This window comes from Equus caballus, chromosome 1, assembly GCF_041296265.1.
Source record: "Equus caballus isolate H_3958 breed thoroughbred chromosome 1, TB-T2T, whole genome shotgun sequence".
In the NCBI taxonomy this organism is placed as follows: domain Eukaryota; kingdom Metazoa; phylum Chordata; class Mammalia; order Perissodactyla; family Equidae; genus Equus; species Equus caballus.
In genome coordinates this window covers 42,187,412-42,206,561 of record NC_091684.1, presented here as the reverse complement: position 1 = coordinate 42,206,561, position 19,150 = coordinate 42,187,412, and the positions used below count along the sequence as shown (strand labels likewise).

The 19,150-nt window shown below is 39.9% G+C and overlaps 1 protein-coding gene across 34 annotated transcripts in view; it reads right to left on the bottom strand.

The window, feature by feature from the left end:
• SGMS1 (sphingomyelin synthase 1) overlaps positions 1–19,150 on the bottom strand; it is a 279,380-nt gene that overhangs the window by 15,637 nt on the left and 244,593 nt on the right. For all 34 annotated transcript variants that reach the window (XM_070224814.1, XM_070224972.1, XM_070224804.1 and 31 more), the window contains one exon: positions 6,514–6,631. In XM_070224814.1, coding sequence (XP_070080915.1) covers positions 6,514–6,631 — 118 coding nt within the window. The remainder of the gene's footprint in view (positions 1–6,513; positions 6,632–19,150) is intronic.

Genomic DNA, 19,150 nt, shown 5'->3' with positions numbered 1-19,150 from the left:
ACAGGCCTATTACAGGGAGGACTGAACACGTCAGAGAGGAATATGTTGGGTTACATGTCTGTCATGGCTTCTGGATGCCCATTTGTGAGAAGAGGGGGTGCCTGTCTGATATATTTGCGTATACTCAAAATTTATGCCATACAGGGTAGGTTGTCCAGAAATGTTTGTTCAGGAAATAAGCAACCCCTTGTTTATCAAAAGAAGTCACATCTGGGGCCAGCCCGGTGGTGCAGAAGGCAAGTTTGCATGTTCTGCTTTGGCAGCCCAGGGTTCACCAGTTTGGATCCTGGGTGTGGACCTACGCACTGTTTTTTTTAAAAAAAGAAGTCACATCTACAATCTGGGAGTGTGAGTCTCCCTGGTGTCTTCCTTTTAATAAGAAAACCACTTAGAAAGTTCAAGTTTTATAAAATCATGTAAAATGCATATATCAAATGTCAACTATAAGGAGATAGGAATAACTGTACAGAAAGCATGATAAGAAGTATGTAAGAGGGCCAGCCCAGTAGCACAGCAGATAAGTTTGCACATTCCACTTCGGTGGCCCGGGGTTCAGCAGTTTGGATCCCAGGTGTGGACCTACACACCACTTGTCAAGCCATGCTATAGTATGCATCCCACATATAAAGTAGAGGAAGATGGGCACAGATGTTAGCTCAGGGCCAGTCTTCCTCAGCAAAAAGAGGAGGATTGGCGGCAGATGTTAACTCAGAGTGATTCTTCCTCAAAAAAAAGTATGTAAGAAAAATACACATAAATAATGGACTGAAAAATATTCTAAAGGGGGCCAGCCCAGGCACAGCGGTTAAGTTTACACATTCTGCTTCTTGGCGGCCCTGGGTTCGCCGGTTTGGATCCCAGGTGCGGACATGGCACTGCTTGGCATGCCATGCTGTGGTAGGCATCCCACATATAAAGTAGAGGAGGATGGGCACGGATGTTAGCTCAGGGCCAGTCTTCCTCAGCAAAAAGAGGAGGACTGGCAGCAGTTAGTTCAGGGCTAATCTTCCTCAAAAGAAAAAATACATATATATACTGAAGCATTAACAATAGATAGGGCCATGAGTGACTGTAAAAATTTTCCTCTTTTTGTATTTTTTCAATGTATCTATAATGAATACGGAGTTTCTTTTAAAATGGAAAAAAGATCATTTTTTTAAGAGAGAGAAAGAACTGATTTAGTGCTTCCTATCTTTCTTATCCCTGCAAAAGGAACAGAACAGTGGAGAGAGAAATGGTAAAGTGAAGAAGAGACTTGTGATGGTGCAGGTTAATAGGAAAAACGGAGAATGAACAAAAAGGAAAATTATACTGACAATAAGAAACTGGAAGGCAAGCAGAAAAATAGGTAAAATCAAGCACTGACAATTGAAGTTCCACACAATTCAACAGGATGACATGACGCTATTTTTGCAACAGCTATATTCTGAAATACTGATCAGGTTAGCAGGAGCTAATCGGAATATCAAAATTTGTCAGTGTGGAGGGCAGCTTGGAATATTCCAGCTGCTACCTGAGAATGTAAGAATGAACTAAAACAGCTTATAAAATCCTAAAAAGCAATGAGTCTTTTGCCTTGTAAGAGTGAACTCGTGCCACAAAAGAGTTCCTTGAGGCTGATGATTACTATATCACAGCTTAGCAGTGAATTGAAGGAGGCGCTTTGATCTTCCTAATCTCTGCAGTGCAGAAAAGCTGACAGTGGCAGAAGAGAATACAAAGGCCTTTCTGTTATCACATTTGTATTTCATTGTTCCATTGAACAATCAACCCCAGATGCCACCCAAACATAAGCTTTGTCCAACAGTGGGCTGTGTTCATGTGTGTTGGGGGTGGGGGAACAAAAAACATGTCTTTCAAGTTCAAGAGAATCATTTCACTGAAAACACCTTGTCAGATGAATGCATTAGCCAACTAAGTACCCTCACTGTGACACTAGTCTCTTTTTTCGTAGGTTTTCAAATCTAAGGTCACCATGGAGACCATAAAACAGAACCAAACATGGATCTCACTTTAATGCTTAGTCACCAGATTAACTCATATGATTATGTAAATGAGAGTTGAAAACAGCATAAATCATCTCTTCCATTAGCATTAGGCGGTCTGCGTATCTGAGGACTAGGGTAGGTTTTCTTCCTTTTGGAGTTTACTAAAACTGTTAGGAGAAAAACTTTCTTACAGAAAGCTTAGAACACTAAAAAATTCTCACATGTTTCTGCCTTTTTTTCTTTTTACCGGAATCATAAACAGTTGTAACAAGATGATAAGAGGTGGTTTCCTGGTTTATACACACACTCCTTGGAGAAAAGCTGTGATGAGATTTGACACTGGCTAATGAAGGGATGGAAAACTTGGCAGCCTGTGACGTAATGCCTGCACCGCACACATAGAGACGTAGGACAAGTGCTTCCCAGAAACTCCTAATCTAGGAACTGAACACGCCTCCTTCCCTTTCTACTTTTTCCCGTGGCTTATCATTGTAGCAGCCTTTGATAGGAGGCCCACTTTTCCTCCTCACCTAATCACTTCTTGCGATGATTCTTTCTCCAAGTATTACAATTTGTGAAGTGAAGAGTACACTGCGATGAAATGAGTGAACAATAGAACCAACTTCATAATTACTACTGCATATTTATTGGAACATTTTTCTTAGAAGCCACATATTTTGAGTATTGGCATTAAGGGAAGAATTAAGGATACTAACTGTGGGGTTTAATATGATGGTGGAACCAAGTTTAAGACCACATGACTATGTTAAACAGAAAGCCATATTCTAAAGCTCACCTCTCTTCCCTTGTAGTTTAGTGATGATCGGTAACTATGAGAGTATCCCCCAACTGACAGGCCTCAAATGGTGTCTCAAATCAGGGAATGCCCAATGCTGGAAGCACTGTAATTTTACGTCCTGTCTCTGGCCTTTTCATGCTGACCCACAACTTTAACACTATCCAGAATACGATGAATCACAAAAATTTAATTTCTAGCTCTAGTTTTTCCCTCAACTTCTGACCCCATATATTGTTAACTCTCCTGGACACCATCACTTAGATATCTTGTAAATACCTCAAACTCTATTTGTTTAATCCAAAGTCATTAACTCCTTTTTCCTCCCTACCTTACCTTGTAATTATCCCCATGGTAAAACCCAGGTGCCTTTGAAATCTTTCCTTTCTATCCTCATTCCCTACATTAAATCTATTACACCAAGTTGTACTGATTCAGTCACTTAAATATTGCTTAAATCTGTCTCTGCCTTTCCACCCCTGAGGCCAGTGGCTCAGCTTGAGATCCTCATTACAGCATTTTACACATTTATTATGTAAGGTACAAGTTTGGACTTGTAATCTTAAGGTGCCTTCCACAAAGCAAGGACTTATACTTACCTTGCTCATTCTTTGCACTCTTGTACCTAAGACACAATAGGTACTTAATGCATGTTTGTTAAATAAGTTTTCACTGAAGAAATGAGTCTAGGGGTTGAAGTGTGAAGACGACACCAAGTTCTCTTCTTATTTCTGTACAGCGTTTTATATCGAAAGAGCCCCTATGTACTGCCTTCTTTCACCCTCACAACTCCTTAAGACAGATATAAAAAGTGTCTTTAGCCTTGTTTTGCCAATAAACCAAGCCTTCAAGGCCTTTTCCAACTCTTCTTCTGGCTTCAGAAATCATTCTGTTTTACCTGTGAAGTGTTCTTGCCAAAAAATTAAAACTGAATTGAATCAAGTCTCCAGAGCCAACTTTCTACTTAGAGGGAATATGGAGGAGAAAGAACTTAATGTTAATTGACATTACAAAAAACCAAACAGATAAATCCAGAACGTGGGGTATTCTGCAGGACAACTGACCTGATCTCTACAAGTTACCAATGAGATTAAAAACAAAGAAAAAAGGAGAAAGAGCTGCTCTAGAAACAGAGACTTAAGAGACAGAACAACTAAATGTAATGTAAAGACTTTGGATCCTAATTTATAAAAACCAAATTAAAAAAAAGAGGGTGTGAACGTTTTTAAGCTAACAACATATTCCAAGAACTGGTAATTACCAACAGCAAAGAATTACTGTTAACTGTGTTGAATGTACGAACAGCACTGACGTTATGCAATGAGACGTCCAAAATTTTGAGCTGAGGAAGACTGGCCCTGAGCTCACACCTGTGCCCATCTCCCTCTATTTTATGTGGGACACCTGCCACGCAGGGCTCAACAAGCAGCACGTAGGTCCACACCCAGGATCAGAACGGGCAAACCCCAGGCCGCCAAAGCGGAACGTGAGAACTCCACCACCGAGTCACCGGGCCAGCCCTTGGGATTCGTTTTTAAAATACTTCAAAAAGAATAACAAAAGGTAGATGAAGTAAATGTAGCAAATCTTGATAATTACTGAATCTGGATGTTGGGTATATAGAGGTTCCTTACACTAGTTTCTTTATTTTGGGATACATGTGAAAACTGTCAGAATAGAAAACTGTTTTCTGAATTCTTTCTTCTAAAAGCCCTGTCCTACAAAAGAAGTAATACATTTAATGAGTTTTAACTAACAATTTGTGCTAAGGTGTGCTAATGTTTCATCCTCTCTTGTATAGTTTATTTTAAAGATTCTAATTTCCAGAAGACTGTTGCAGAATGATGGCTCTAGTCAGGATTTCTCACAATAAATGAGTGACATGTTTGGGTTTGGTTTTTTGTTTGTTTGTTGTTTTCACTCTTGTGAACTTGTTTTTGTTGGTGTACGGGGGATGGGAAGGGTTGGGTTCTTGGAAACTGGCACTGTGGGTTATGCCCCACCAGGGAACATCCATTTTAATTTTTTGGAATAGCTTAGGTTTGCTTTTTGTGCAGTTTCTGCCATTATTTCTGCCTTTACCAAGAAAACCCCTAAGCTATTTTTAGCCACAAGATCTTGGTTAGATACGCTGATGACTCAGGCTCAGGTTTGCGGGCAACTGGGTGGAGCTGCAGAAATCCTGAAGAAACAAGGCTAGAACCGACTAGGAAGAAAGGCTACACAGCAGGATGCCACAGTGTTGGATCCATCTTCAACGTGTGCTTGGCCAGATCGCACAGCCACCTAAATCAGCATGACATGTTCCTTGGTGGAGAAATTTCCCAAAGCACAGACAGACTTTTTTTTCAAGGAGATGAACTAAATTTAGGTGAATGTCCTAAACCATCAGCCTACTACTGAGAACATATTCCTTATCAAGCCGGCCTCCCAGCGACAGTCTACATCATTAATCTTCGATGATAACAAGATATTTCCTATAACCCAGGAGCTGCAGGCAAGTGCTTGAGAGTTTTTATAGAGGATAAAGACATCAGGCTGGTTTCTTTGGAAGGGTGGAAGAAAGAACAAGATAGAAGGTGCAGGGAGGCAGGACTGCTGATAGAGACAGTGGAACAGTGGGACCATTCATTCTTTATGATGGCTTCTCCAGAGTTAAGGAAATAGGCTGTAGCAAAAACGGAAGAGTGAAGAAAGAAACTAGCTACCTCTCTGAGCACATATGTAAGTCTAAGAAGGAAGTGGGACCACAGCAAGCAAAAAACCTAAAGAGAGCCAAAATTTCAAACAATAAAGACATCACGTTAAAAATCCAAAGTGAATTTTTCAGCCCTCTTTCAAGGTTCTAGCAGAGAGAATCTCTCTTCTGGAAGGAACAAAAGTACAAAGAGATGAAATTGAAAGGGTATGGGTGTTTCACCAGCACAAGTGCAGTGCAAAGAAATGATTCCAAACACATCATAGTATTCCACATTTTCTCCAACCAAATCAAGGAAACTAGCCTCTTCTACTTCTGATTGCATTACAGAGCTTTAAGGTAGGCAAACATTTTTAAAACTAAAGCTAATTATTTCTTAAAGGTCCAACAATCTCCCTAGTTGAAATCATTCCAAGGTAAAGTTTTTGGGTAAGGAGTTTTACATGAATCTGATGGAAAGCTAGAGGCAATAAGAGAGGAATGAAGTTTATTTTAAAGAAAGGTTTCTACGCTACTAGAGAAGATCAATATGGCAAAATGTACCTTCAGAGAGTAGTGTTCGTTTGGCTGGGAGGAGGGTGCAAGGAGACAGGAATAGTGTCTCTTGCTCTGCTGTTACGGAGTACCACCGTAGGGATTAATAGAAAGAAGGAACAAAATATCATTTGAAACTGAACTTTCCATCTAACAGAGGGAAAAAGCACATAAAAGCTTTTGGATCTGTGTCAAGGGAGCGAATGATATTTTAAAAGTTTGGCAGGAAACCAAAGAGCTACACCCACACACAAAGCTTAACTGCTTCCAGCACACTAACTAGACCACATATCTCCTTAGCTGGGAAGCACTGGCAAGGCCTGGAAATTCTGACAAGGGTGGGGCCACCTCGCCATACTGCTTAGTAACATTCCCAGAAGAGGGTAAAGGGACTTGACTATATTCTGAAGAAATTTCCACCTTTGGCTTTAGTCAAAGGACCCCTGGGCAAGAGGAGAAACGAACAAAAAGGGAAACGACAGTGAGGAATGGTTTACCTTCGGAGAGCAGTTGAAATGCATACCAGGTACTGGGAGTGTAGTTACATACATTGTAATACACCGATACAGGTACAGCGTGCCAACTATGCAGAAAAATCTTCTGCTAATAATAGACCTAGAAAAAGGGAAAAACAGGGCAGACACTCAGTCATGCAATTCCACAGGTTCATTTACTTGAAGTTTTTTAATGACCCAACCAACCCCCAAAACTACTTGAGAGTTTGAAATCAGAATAACTGTCGCAAACAGCAGTTTAAGGTGAGGATTTTGAGAATGAGGCTGTGAGCTTTTTCTTTTTTTTAGTATTAACTAGCCAAAAGAGTTTAAAATGCTCTACATTGCTATTAATTAGGCTTCGTTAGACCTTAAACCTGAGTTGACATTCAACTGATGTACAAGTGGGTCCCGTTCTGATTGCTCAGGGCCCACTCAGTACCTGTGGTTAAACATTTAGAGAGTGTCTTTTCTGTCATAAAGAGGAAGACGTTCAGAAAATTAAAATGACATTAAAATGAGAATTCAGAACTTTTCTGACACTTAATGAGCCAACAACATTAAACAATTTTACTTGTACATCCCAGAAACTGATTCTCTGAGCTCATCTCTGAGGAAGCACAATGCCAAGAAAAAGACCTGTCTGAATGACAGCATCTGACTCGCATCTCCCTCTCTGCTTACTAACTATGTGGCTGCGGGATAGGCTACTGACATCTCTCAGTCTCAGTTTCCTAATATGGAAAGCAGGGCTAATAACATGTAGAAATAACGTATGGAAAATCCCTGCCACGCATGCACAATGGTAGCCATCGAATGTATAGCTTATACGGATGAAAAACAAAACAAGCAAGAATTAGAAATAGAAATCTTTTCCATGTCAAGTTGATTAGTGATTCTAATGAACCTGAAATTATTTGATATTTACATGTGAACATGTATATTGAGTTTGACAGCTTCTCTGAACAACAAATTCCACATATGTGTACTTTAATTAAATTAAGTTGTGCAAACTTCAGTGTATCCTTGGACAAGAATGTTCTTTCCCTCTCTACTTCTATCCTGCTCTACCACAGGCCAGCATCACAGCTCTGTGGGTCTCCTCTTTCCCAACTTGGGGAGATCAAGTTTTTCCTTGCCTGGGGCAACCTGAGTTACATGTACAAAAAAAAAATTTAGAAACCATGGACAGGCTTTCCTCTGAGAACACTGAACATCTGATCACTTTATAATTGTGTAGTACAGCTTTATTTTTATGCAGGATAGATATTCTTATCAAGTGTGGTAGTTGGAAGAGAATTTGTATCATTTGTATTTTTTGTTTTAACAAGAGGAATGAAGAAATTTAATTTAACTTAATTAATTAAAAATTAATTAAAAAACAACCCATGCAACTATATTAGCATTTCCTTCATAACTGCATAGTTCATGTAAGTTACTTAGGTTGAATGGGTAGAGTTTGGGTCTGTTGTCTCCTTACCCAGATTTCAGAAACTAGGTCAGAATTGCTTACTATAGAGGCCATCTTATTTCTTCTTAGTAAAGCTCTGTAGGTCACCTTCAAAGATGAGAATTTATTCAGCACAAAGCTCTCTAGAAAAGGAGAGCGCTTCTAACTTCAAGTATGATGAAAGCACAATATAGTTAAACAATATAAAGAGGGAGAATACTAGAGAATAATACCAACCTATAAATGTCTTACCAAGAATACTTGAAATACTAAAGTGAATTTTATATTGTAACATGTTAACAGCCATCTTTCTTAAAAACAAAATGCCCTCTCTAGCCATCCTGCTCAAATAGAAATTACCTGCAACTTCGCTTGAACTATACGAGAAACATCCAAGAGAGAAAATTGTTAAGTCTAGATCTGTTAATCTCTTTAGAGGAAGAAAAACAAAGAAATTGAGTGTTATCACTTGATTTTGGTAAAGAACGTTACCTTAAAATCATTTTGTCTGATTGTTTTATGGTACACAAAAGACACATACACACACATACATACAAACACATCAATAACTATTTCCGTATCTCAAACTTGAGTCACATATGAGTAGCAGTGAAAGGGTTTCATAATTATCTGAGAATGAAGTGTGTGAAAAAATGATAAAGCATGAGAAAAAACAAATCCTTTAAAAAATATTTTAAAAGTAATAAACATTGAAGATTCAGTCACATTTACTATTTGACTTGAAGGAAAAAAGGCAAATGACTTTATCCATGTGAATTCGTCAATGTTAACAAGGTGACAAGTTGGAAGTGGCTGTTTACAAGAATCTTCTGATCTTTGGCATTTACTTAATCTTTCTGAAATTAAGCTTACAATATCTTCAATGTGTAATGTTAAACAAGGATCTCCTACCATAAACTTTAAAAAGCAGGCTATAAAAGTGTTTCAAAGAATTACATGCACTTTAAGCATTTATTTCCTTAATCAAAGAACTTCACACATTAGAATTCTTACTTACTTAAAGGCTTAAAAGTTTAAGATGTGTTTAAAAAAAAAAAGGTTTAAAATGGTTAAAAATGTAACAATGCAACAAAAAAGCTACAGAAGAAACGTTAATGATATACTACTAGAGATTTAGCTAATGCCAAGAACAAGATACAGGTTATAATTCTCAAAAGCACAATGGTGCTCTTCTCCTATGGGATAGATCTCTCCTTTCATGTTGGAAAGAACTCTTTCTCATCTGTTCACACTTTGCAATGACTGTCACTTCACAGACACTTGTATTTGGGTCATGGTTATCTATTCTTCTCCCAAGTATTTAAGTAACTGGCTCATAACTACTTTCTCTGAGAGAAAAGGAAAACATAGTTGTTAAATTTGGTTATTAGAAAATATGAAGAAAGTGTTAATATTTTATAATTATTAATATTTGTTAGAATAGCATGCTATGTCTAGTGCAGATGACTTTATTAAACTCTTTAACAACGGTATTTAAAAAGGAAAAAGTGCTCAGAACCTGATTAAATATTACCAAATTAGGCTTAAAATAGGAGCACTAGATTGTTTTTGGTATTTGGTACAATGGTCTAAAATTCTAAAGGAATGATGATGAAAGAAATTAATATACTAGAAAGTAGAATTAAAACACTGGAAAGTTCTTTGGTTATCTTTTTCAACTAATCCATAGCTAGAAGACATACACAATTCATTCAGCGCTCAGAACTGGCCTGCAGGCTCTTTGTGGAAGCTACTGGCTTTTAGAAACAAACAGATATTGGAACATAGCAGAACCAAGCAACAATCCAAAACTCGGAGGCAATAAACGAGTGGGAGAGCACACGTGACGGTAACACAGAATCAGGCGGGCCCACATCTCTGGAGCAATCACGGAGGCCAGTGAAGATTCAGGTCCCTGAACAGTCCCCCTTTATCTGCAGGGGATACATTCCAAGACCCCCAGTGGGTGCCTGAAACCTTGGACAGTAGTGAACTCTCTCTCTCTACACACCACGTTTTTTCCTACACATACCTATGATAAAGTTTAATTTATAAATTCGGCACAGTAAGAGATTAACAATAATAACTAATAATAAAATAGAACAATTATAACAATATACTGCAATAAAAGTCACTGTAGACCTTACCAACCTCAGCATATGGTTTTTTTTTACCTTATTAAATCAAGAATTTTCACCTTTTCACTTAAAGAGAGCACTTTCCGGCTTCTCTTTGGCATATCCGAATTACCATCACTACTCTTGTGCTTTGTGGCCATTATTAAGTAAAATAAGGATTACCTGAACACAAGCACTTCGATCTCGACAGCCGATCTGATAACCTAGATGGCTGCTCATTGACTAAGTGTGTACAGAGTGGATGCACTAGACAAAGGGATGGGTCAAGTCCTGGGTGGGACAGCACGAGATTTCATCACACTACTTAGAACGACAGCAATTTAAAACTTATGAGTTGTTTATTTCTGGAATCTTCCATTTAACATTTTCAGACCACAGTTGACTGAGGGCAACTGAAACCGCGGAAAGCAAAACAGCAAATAAGGGGGGACGACTGCATGTGCAACATGGACGAGGCGTCTCTGAGCGTGTCTTTATAGAGATGTTAGCTCTACAAGGACTCACTTCATGACCTGGACCATCCCAATTAACTTCCTTGGAAATTAGCTTCCTCGTCAACAAAAGGAGGAAAAGGATGCCTCTTTCTTATGAATAAGAGAAACACTATTGAGGTTATTTCCCAGGGTGTTATCAGGAGCAGCTAGGGTTTTGCCAAATTTCTCCTCTATGCCAAATTCTGTGCCATTTAGTTCTTAAAACAACCTGCAATGCTATGATCCTTATTTTACAGATGGGGAAATTGTGGTTCAGAGAGTTTAAGTGGAAATATAAATCTATTACACAAGACACTAAGATTCAGGAAATTGCTTCGAATTGTGTTAGAAATCCCAATGTTATTTTGAGACTACACTGCTGTGTACCTATAGATGAGCCAATATCCTATCACATTTAAGTTACTTAATCCAAAATCTATTTAACTCGATTTTTCACTGTTAGCATTTTATGTCATATTTCATATTGACCCAGAACTCTACAAAATACGCATTCTGATAATAATTTAATAACTATATTAGTTATTGAAGTGCTGAAAAAATCCTAGATATCCACCATTAAACATGTCACTTTTCATCATTGTCTGCACACTGTGTGCCTGGTGAGATTTACTTACTACTCCCCACGTTTAACAGTCATTCTGAAATACCATCCACTTCCCAACATTCCTTCTCACCTGAACTTCTTAATAACCTTCTACCTGTTGTCCCTAATTCCACTTGAGCCTCCCTAAAACCTATTCTACATAGAGCAGCTAGAATTGCTTTTTTGAAAAAGTTAAACAGAATGTGTTCTTTAAGACCCTCCAATGGTTGCTAAATATATTTTGAATAAAATCCAAATCCTTCACCAAGCCCATGAAGCCCTAGATGATGCGGCCACCTCTCCAACCTCACCTCCTGCCACTCTTCCCATCACTCTCTGGACTACAGCTTCAGTCCGATGCCCTTGGCAGTCTTTGAACACATCACGCAAAGTCCCTCCTGCCTTGTGTCAGCCATTCCCTCTGCCTGGACTTCTACAACACTGCTTGCCATTCAGGTCTCTGAGAGGCCACCTGCTCTAAAGAAGTTCCCTGGTGCTATCTTATGCCTCTAATTTCTTCATAGCCCCACCTCCTATTAACACCCTCTGTTGAAGCCAACTCCCAAGAGGTTCTTAAATCTGTTTTCCTCCTTTTAATTCCTTGCTACTAACCTTTGGATTCCCTGGATTGTGACAACTGCTCACCACTGCCACTGAAGAGCCAACTGCCCTCATAGCTCCCTCAACAGGACCCCAAGCTACATTATCTGTCTTATCTTGGAGACATGAATCCCACTGTCCTCCGCAAAAGGAGCTACTCATTGTTCCCTAAAACTCCAGTTTCTAGCTTTTGCCGGTAAATCTCTTTCCCTGGCCACTCCCATTATCCTGTTGGCTATAATCCTATCTATTTATCTCAAATACCACCTCTGCACAAGCCGACTCACTTCATCCTCCAAATCACTTCAGAACTTTGTTTCCATTGTATGGTGTTTTTAATAGTGATACTGGCATCACCATTACCAACAAAGGGTCTCATCTCTTCTATTAGAGGAAGCTCTTAAAGGTGTGCCTAACTCATTTGTTAGTCCCAGTGGGACTGACGATGGTACCCACAAGACTGGCAACACCATACAGTTCTGTGCCAGAGCTTCACTTCCTAGCCCCTCTGATAGTCCTTTCCTGTTTATTTCCATAAATGTTTGTCCTTCAAATCCTTTCATATATCTTCCAGAATTAACCTGCTCTGATGCTCACTAATCCTTCACTTTGCATCCTTTCTGCACTTCTATTTTAATTTACAACCCTTGTCCATTCATCCAGGTAGGACTGTAAACCCCTGGAGACTGGGGACTGTGAACTCTGCCCTTTTCTCCCTTCCCTCTCCTGTTTCCTCACTGCCCTCTATGGGATTTCCACCCATCACAGGAGTCTCAGCTGCTCCAGACAGTGGATCATGAAAACCAAGGGCTTAATTCCGTACTTTGGGAAAGAAAATTCCATGGAAAGGTTAGTAAAACAAATGAAATGGAAAGAATAAATGCTGCAGAACAAACAGAAAAGTAAATATATAAGTTCTCCTAGGAGATTTATAACTCATTTAATATTTCTTGGGTATCCACACAGGGCAGAAGACACAGTTTATGAATCAGGAGAATGAGACATACTCATGTGCCCAGGCCAGAACTGTGTCTGTACATGCACAGTGCCTTTTTGCCTCTTTAAAAATCCAACTCAAAGAGATTTTACATCTTTGGTATTAATTATTTTAACCATATTCCTGTTTAGCATATATTATTATCCCATTTTACAGAAGGAAAAACTAAGGTGTAAAGAATTAAAGCACTAGCCTGGGGCCACATAGTCAATAAGAAAGCCACAACAAATCCCTGGTCTCTAAGCTTTCAAGTAGCTGCTCTTTTCACTAATAAAACTGTCAAGTTAAAAAAAAAGGAAGGGAGGCAGTGGCTTAGAGCTTTTTTCTAAGCCCCATGTAAAGATCTGGAATATAATGCAACAGTCGATTAAGTTCAGGAAATGAACCGCACTGTTAGGGGATTTGCAAAGAACAGATCACATTATAAAATTGTCCCTCTCAACCCACCTTAAAAAAATATACAATTTCTTGGGTTAAACATAGATTGTAACATAAAGAAAAAATGTCACTCTAGAAGATATAAAAGACAACATCAATATGATCTACTTGAGACACTTATGAAGAATTAAAATCAAGTATCCTCCGGAAACTAGTTACATACATATGTACAAAACAAAAGGAGTTACATTTCTTGTTGGTATTTCAGGCTATTAGGAAAAAGATATGTATGTTTGTTTGTATATATGTACACATGTGTGTATAAACATGTGTGTGTGCATATATATGTATACACAAAACAAGTACTCTTATGTACATATATAATGCAAATATATATATGTATACCCAGATCTTTCCTCATTCCTTCCCTTCATCAAAACTCACCCACCTTAAATCACATTCTTAGGGGCTTGTTCAGTCACAGCTAGTGGAACTGAACGATTAAAGTTTGCTCTTGGGCTAATGGATTATCCTTAAAAGTAACACACTCTTATTTTAACAGAGGGTTTCTAAAAACATAATAAGCACATAGATTACCAGCAGTGGCCAACATTTATAGAATTCTAGGCACAGTAACTAGCACAGTACAAAACTCAATAAATGTTAGCTGCTGCTATTATTATTTATTTATTCACATAACAAATATATATGTGCTAGGCATTATTCTGGGCACAGGGAATGCAGCAGTGAAGAGAACACACAAAAAGCCTGCCTTGTGGTGCTTATATTCTAGTGGAGGAGGCAGACAATAAACAAGATAAATAAGTAGACACAGAGCGTGTGAGGTAAGTGTTCAAGGACAAAATTAACTAAGAGTGTCATTGGGGGAAGGGAGGTTACACTTTGGGGCTAAGTTGGTCAGAGAAGGTGTCCCCGTGTACGAGGGGGTTAACCATGAGGATACCTGTGGGAGAAGATCCCAAACAGAGGCTGGCGTGTGGGTGTTTTCAGACCAGCAAGGAGGTCAGAGAGCAGAATGCATGAGGACACGTGGTCCGGGAGGAAATAGCACCAGGTCTGGTAGGACCTCCTTGGTCACCATGAAGACTATGGCCTTAAAGCTGCAGGAGGTGAGAGAAGAGTGACATATATCAAGTTCCTTTTACAGTGACACATTCTGCCTGCCGAGTTGACAAGCGACTTAAGAGAGTCAAGAATGGAAACAGAGATCAGTAGGAGGCTCCTGCAACACCCCAGGTAAGAGGCGGTGGTGGTCAGACCTACGGCAGCAATCGAGGTGTTGAGAAGTGGTGGGATGCACAGACGGACTAGATACGGGGTGGAAGTGAATATCAACAACAAAACCAAGATGTCTGGCCTGAGAACCAGGAAGGGCAGAGATGCCACTTACTAAGATGGTATGGGAGTGGGGCAGGCTTGGGAACCAGGATGCCACGGACTCAGCTGAGTTACTTTATACATATCATCTCACTCAGTACGCACAACGCTGAGATAGACACTATCTTATTATCCCCATTTTGTAGGTGAGTACACAATGCTACTACAGGGGTTAAGTTACTTGATCAAATTCACTCAGTTAGTAGGTGGCTATAGATATAGGATGATCTTAAACTAGTAAGATTTACAGTATAACTGAATGCTTAACTACCACTGTCACGATACTGACAGGCCAGTGAGAGACAGATGTGGTGACTTCTAACTCAGATCATGAATCCTTACACAGACATTCATGATGGTTTTTTAAAGGCAGAGGGAAAGAGATAATCCCTGAGCATGTTATAAAACAGAAGGCAAATAAGATACCATTTAAAAACACACACACACACACATATATATATAGATTATATATATATGAGCACACACAGAAAAACATCAAAAGGGGTATGAACCCAAATATTGGCATTATCTATCTCTGGCCACATGATAAGTAACTTGTTTTCTCTTTCTGTTTGTCTTTGTCTTCTAATCTGCCTACAATCAAGATGCATTACTTAGTTTTCTTTAGTGTTATAAATAAAAATTAATTCATAAAACTGTAACTTATTGCATCTATGTATTGGTTTTTTTGCTCTCTCCCCCTTATAATGTTTACAGTAACTTAAAAGCCAAACAGCTGGGATTACTGAATTTAGGAAGCTACACAAGGTGAACCAAGGTTCCTTCAATTCTGAGGGCTTAGGCTAGTATTTAGATCTTGAGATCTAAACTGGTAAAAATTAGGAAAGATGAAAGCAGATGAGACCACCAATTAGCTACCGTGAGAATGAAGCAGATACAGCCTGGGACAGAATCCATCATCTAACCCCTCGAGGGACTGTTCTACCCGACTCCAAAAAATGCTTCTAGTATAAGGTAGTGAGGGAGAGGCCTGCAAAAGCCTCGGACGTCGAAAGTGTATGAGAACGAGACAGGGAAGATCCCTAGGAAAGGAAAGAAAACAGGGTAACAGCCCAGGCTCTATAGCCAGATGACGGGGGGTCAGAATCAAAGGGAGAGGAGAAAACTTGCTAGAAAGAAAAAGAAAAAGAATAAGGTTGGGCACTCCTGGTCAGTCTTCAGTAGAAAATAGTGACTGAAGTTGGTGGCAAAGGGGATTTCCCAGACTGGTGGTAAGCAGGGCCCACGTCACACACAGGAGGTTACAGCACAGCAGTCAGCTAGGGAAGAGGTAAGTACATTTTCTACAAACTACAGTGGAACAGCAAGATGTGACAGCTATGAGGGTCGGCAGGTCCACCCTGAGGCAAATGAACATGTGTCCCGGATGGTATATGACACATAAACCTTATCATCAAACACTGAACTGATCTGTTTTCTTTCTATCTGTCCTATGCACATGGAACCTATGCCACTATATCTGTGAAGAAAATAAATTTCCAGAGGACAGGTGCCTTTTATACCAGGACATTTCTACAGGGGATTTACACAAAAGAGCCTTGAATCCCCAAAATATACCACGTGGGATCTTGGGCAAGTCAACAGATTCTCTGAGCCTCAGTTATTTTCACTGAGAGAGGAGAAAACACCACTTATTTTAAGGGTTCATCGATCAAATGACACAATGTATGTAAAAAAAATTCTTGTTACTCAAACGTCAGCTGGTTTGGAATCTGCCACTTGAACAGGGTGATAATGACTTTTGACAACACGGATGAAAAGGAACAGAAGAGAACAGACTTTGAGTAAGCACATAAGAGACACAGCTACATGGAGAGGGAGAAGAAAGGCAGGGAAGAGACATCCTGGAGCTCCTATCTTGCCTTATTGCTGGAGCGGCATATGACAGCTTATCAGCCAATTAAATAATGGGCTAGAGGCCCCGAAAAGCTGCAATAACACGAGGGAATTTTTGTCTTTGTGAATTTTATACTTGGATAGAATCTGGACAACACACACTTTCAAAAATTGAGATGTTACTATGAAAACAAACAAAAATTCCCCAGAACATAACTGTTATGCAGTTTAGTTTTGCTTACTGCTGCATCCCTACACGCAGTCTTCAAGATTTCTTGATACATAACAAAATGTAAAGATGTCCTGAAGTTCCATTAAAGACTAGCCTTACGGTCCACAGTATAAGGTCAAGTTAGAACAAAGTGAGGGCCTGGCCCCCTGGCGCAGCGGTGAAGTGCGCACATTCTGCTTCGGTGGCCCGTGGTTCGCCAGTTTGGATCCCGGGTGCGGACATGGCACCGCTTGGCGGGCCGTGCTGTGGCGGGCGCCCCACACATGAGGTGGAGGAGGATGGGCACGGATGTTGGCTGGGGGCCGGTCTTCCTCGGCAAGAGAAGAGGATTGGCAGCAGTTAGCTCAGGGCTGATCTTTCTCAAAAAAAAAGAACAAAGTGAAACGGCCTTAAGTAAAGGCTCTTCTGGAACTTGGAAAATAAATTTTAGTGAACAGGAACCTGGAGAGACCTGCCTCATATCAAATGCTTTTCATCAAGAGCTTTTAAGACCTTCTCTTAATCACAACCATCAAAGACTTAAAAACAATTGAAAACATGTTGACAATAACTGTGCTCATCAACTACCTTGGAGATTAGAAGAGGAAAGAGATAAGTACTCTGATCCAATCAACGTAATGTGAAAAGAAACCCTGATGGAATTAAAACGGGATAAAATGAAAGATAAATGTTAGTGGAGAGTCTAGTCTGTTGAATAAAACACAAACCCAAAGAATCAAATTAGCATCTGACAGGAGCAGTTGCCAATCAGCCAGGATCATGTCCTTGGAAATTAGATTCCACTCATGGAAGAGAGGAAATGCTGTAGATACACTTTCTTATGTTGGCAGATGCCCACCTAACAAGGAAAGCCCCCAATGCCAGAGCATTTATCAAAGGTTAAAATACACAAGATGACTTTTCCGACGTGGTCCCTGAACATAAGATATACACTGCTGCCAAACATCGAAAAATCCATCCCAGTACTGAGTGTGATCCCAGAAAAGCCACACTGGAAAATTGTATCTGTTCCTTCCTGCGGATCAACAAAGCCCCTAGAGACAGTTGTGATTACAAATATCACTGCAGGTCTTAAGCAGGATCTGCCAACACCACTTCCCTTCTCTAGTTCCTTTCCTTTTGGCACGGAATGAATGTACAAAGAAGCTACTCAGTGACCGTTCCATCAGCCTCTCTATAACTCTATGCAGCTGTTTATGACAGAATGTTCTACCTCAGGCCTCTAGCACAAGCTCTTTCAACTCTCCCCCACATCCCAACTATCCAATGCTCCTGTTTTTCTTCAAATATTTCTCTTCCCCACCAATGGACCAATATACCCTGCATTATTTAATTCGTCCTTACATAATCCACCCCCTCGACTGATTTGTACCACTTCTTTTAGGCAAATGTCTGATTCAAAAGAAGCCACAGTAGAAAACATCTATCAGGATATATACATGACCTGACTTTGCTCTGAAATAAAATATATTTAAACAAAGTTGTGAGAGCTCCCAAATTGACAAATTCTATCTCCCCATTAAATTCCTACAAAATGCAGATATTCACAGAGAGACCCAAAAACCTCGCAAGAAGATACCAAAACAGAAGCCAGCCCTGTGGCTACAGTGTAATAGAAGCCATAGCTTCTAGAAAGATCTCGTCCCTTCCCACCACCCCAGCACAAAATCAACTCACTGGCCAAACGTGACTGAGTCTAAGTTGTGACTGTCTCCCACTTGGACTCCTATAATGGCATCATAACCAGTCCCCACTTCCACTCTTGCTTCCCTATCTCTAGACTGCAGCCAGAGTGATTCTTTTAAAATACAAATCTGTCCATATCCTTCTCCTCTAATGACTTATCACCATACTTGGAACCACCGCCCTGTATAAAATACCACCCATTCCCCAGTATACCCAACACTTTCTAATCCTTTAGAGGTACTGCTTTATTTTTCTCCGGTTCCCTCATCACTACCTGGTATTATACATTTCTTTGTTCGCTGACTGCTTTACCCTGGCCAGAAAACAAGCTCCCCGAGAGCGTCGGGGGCCTCTGCTCACTGCAGCACCCCAGGGTCTACAACCAAGCCTGGCACATGGAAGGGTGCTCAGTAAATACAAGCTGAATAAATGAATGAATTTTAAAGTGAGCACTTGCTAGGTGCCAGACTCTCTACCAAGTAGTGGGATATAAGGATGAATGATGAATAGGATCTAGTCTTTTCCCTGGAGGAACTTAAAATCCAGCAGTGAAGGAGACACATACATAAGGAATAGAATGGAATGTGACATAAACTTGAAGTGTTTGAGGCAAACTGTGGAGTGGAGCAGCTAGAGATGAGGTAGGACACGTTGGGTCTTGATTAGGAAGAACCCTGAGCTTCATGCTAAGGAACTGGGCTTCCATCTGAGCCCCCACTAAGGTGCATCTGAGCACATCGCTAAGTAGGACCGGAAAGAGGTAATGAATCTGAAATTAGAATTGACAGAACTTAGTGACTATTTATATAAAAGGAACTGAGGAGTTC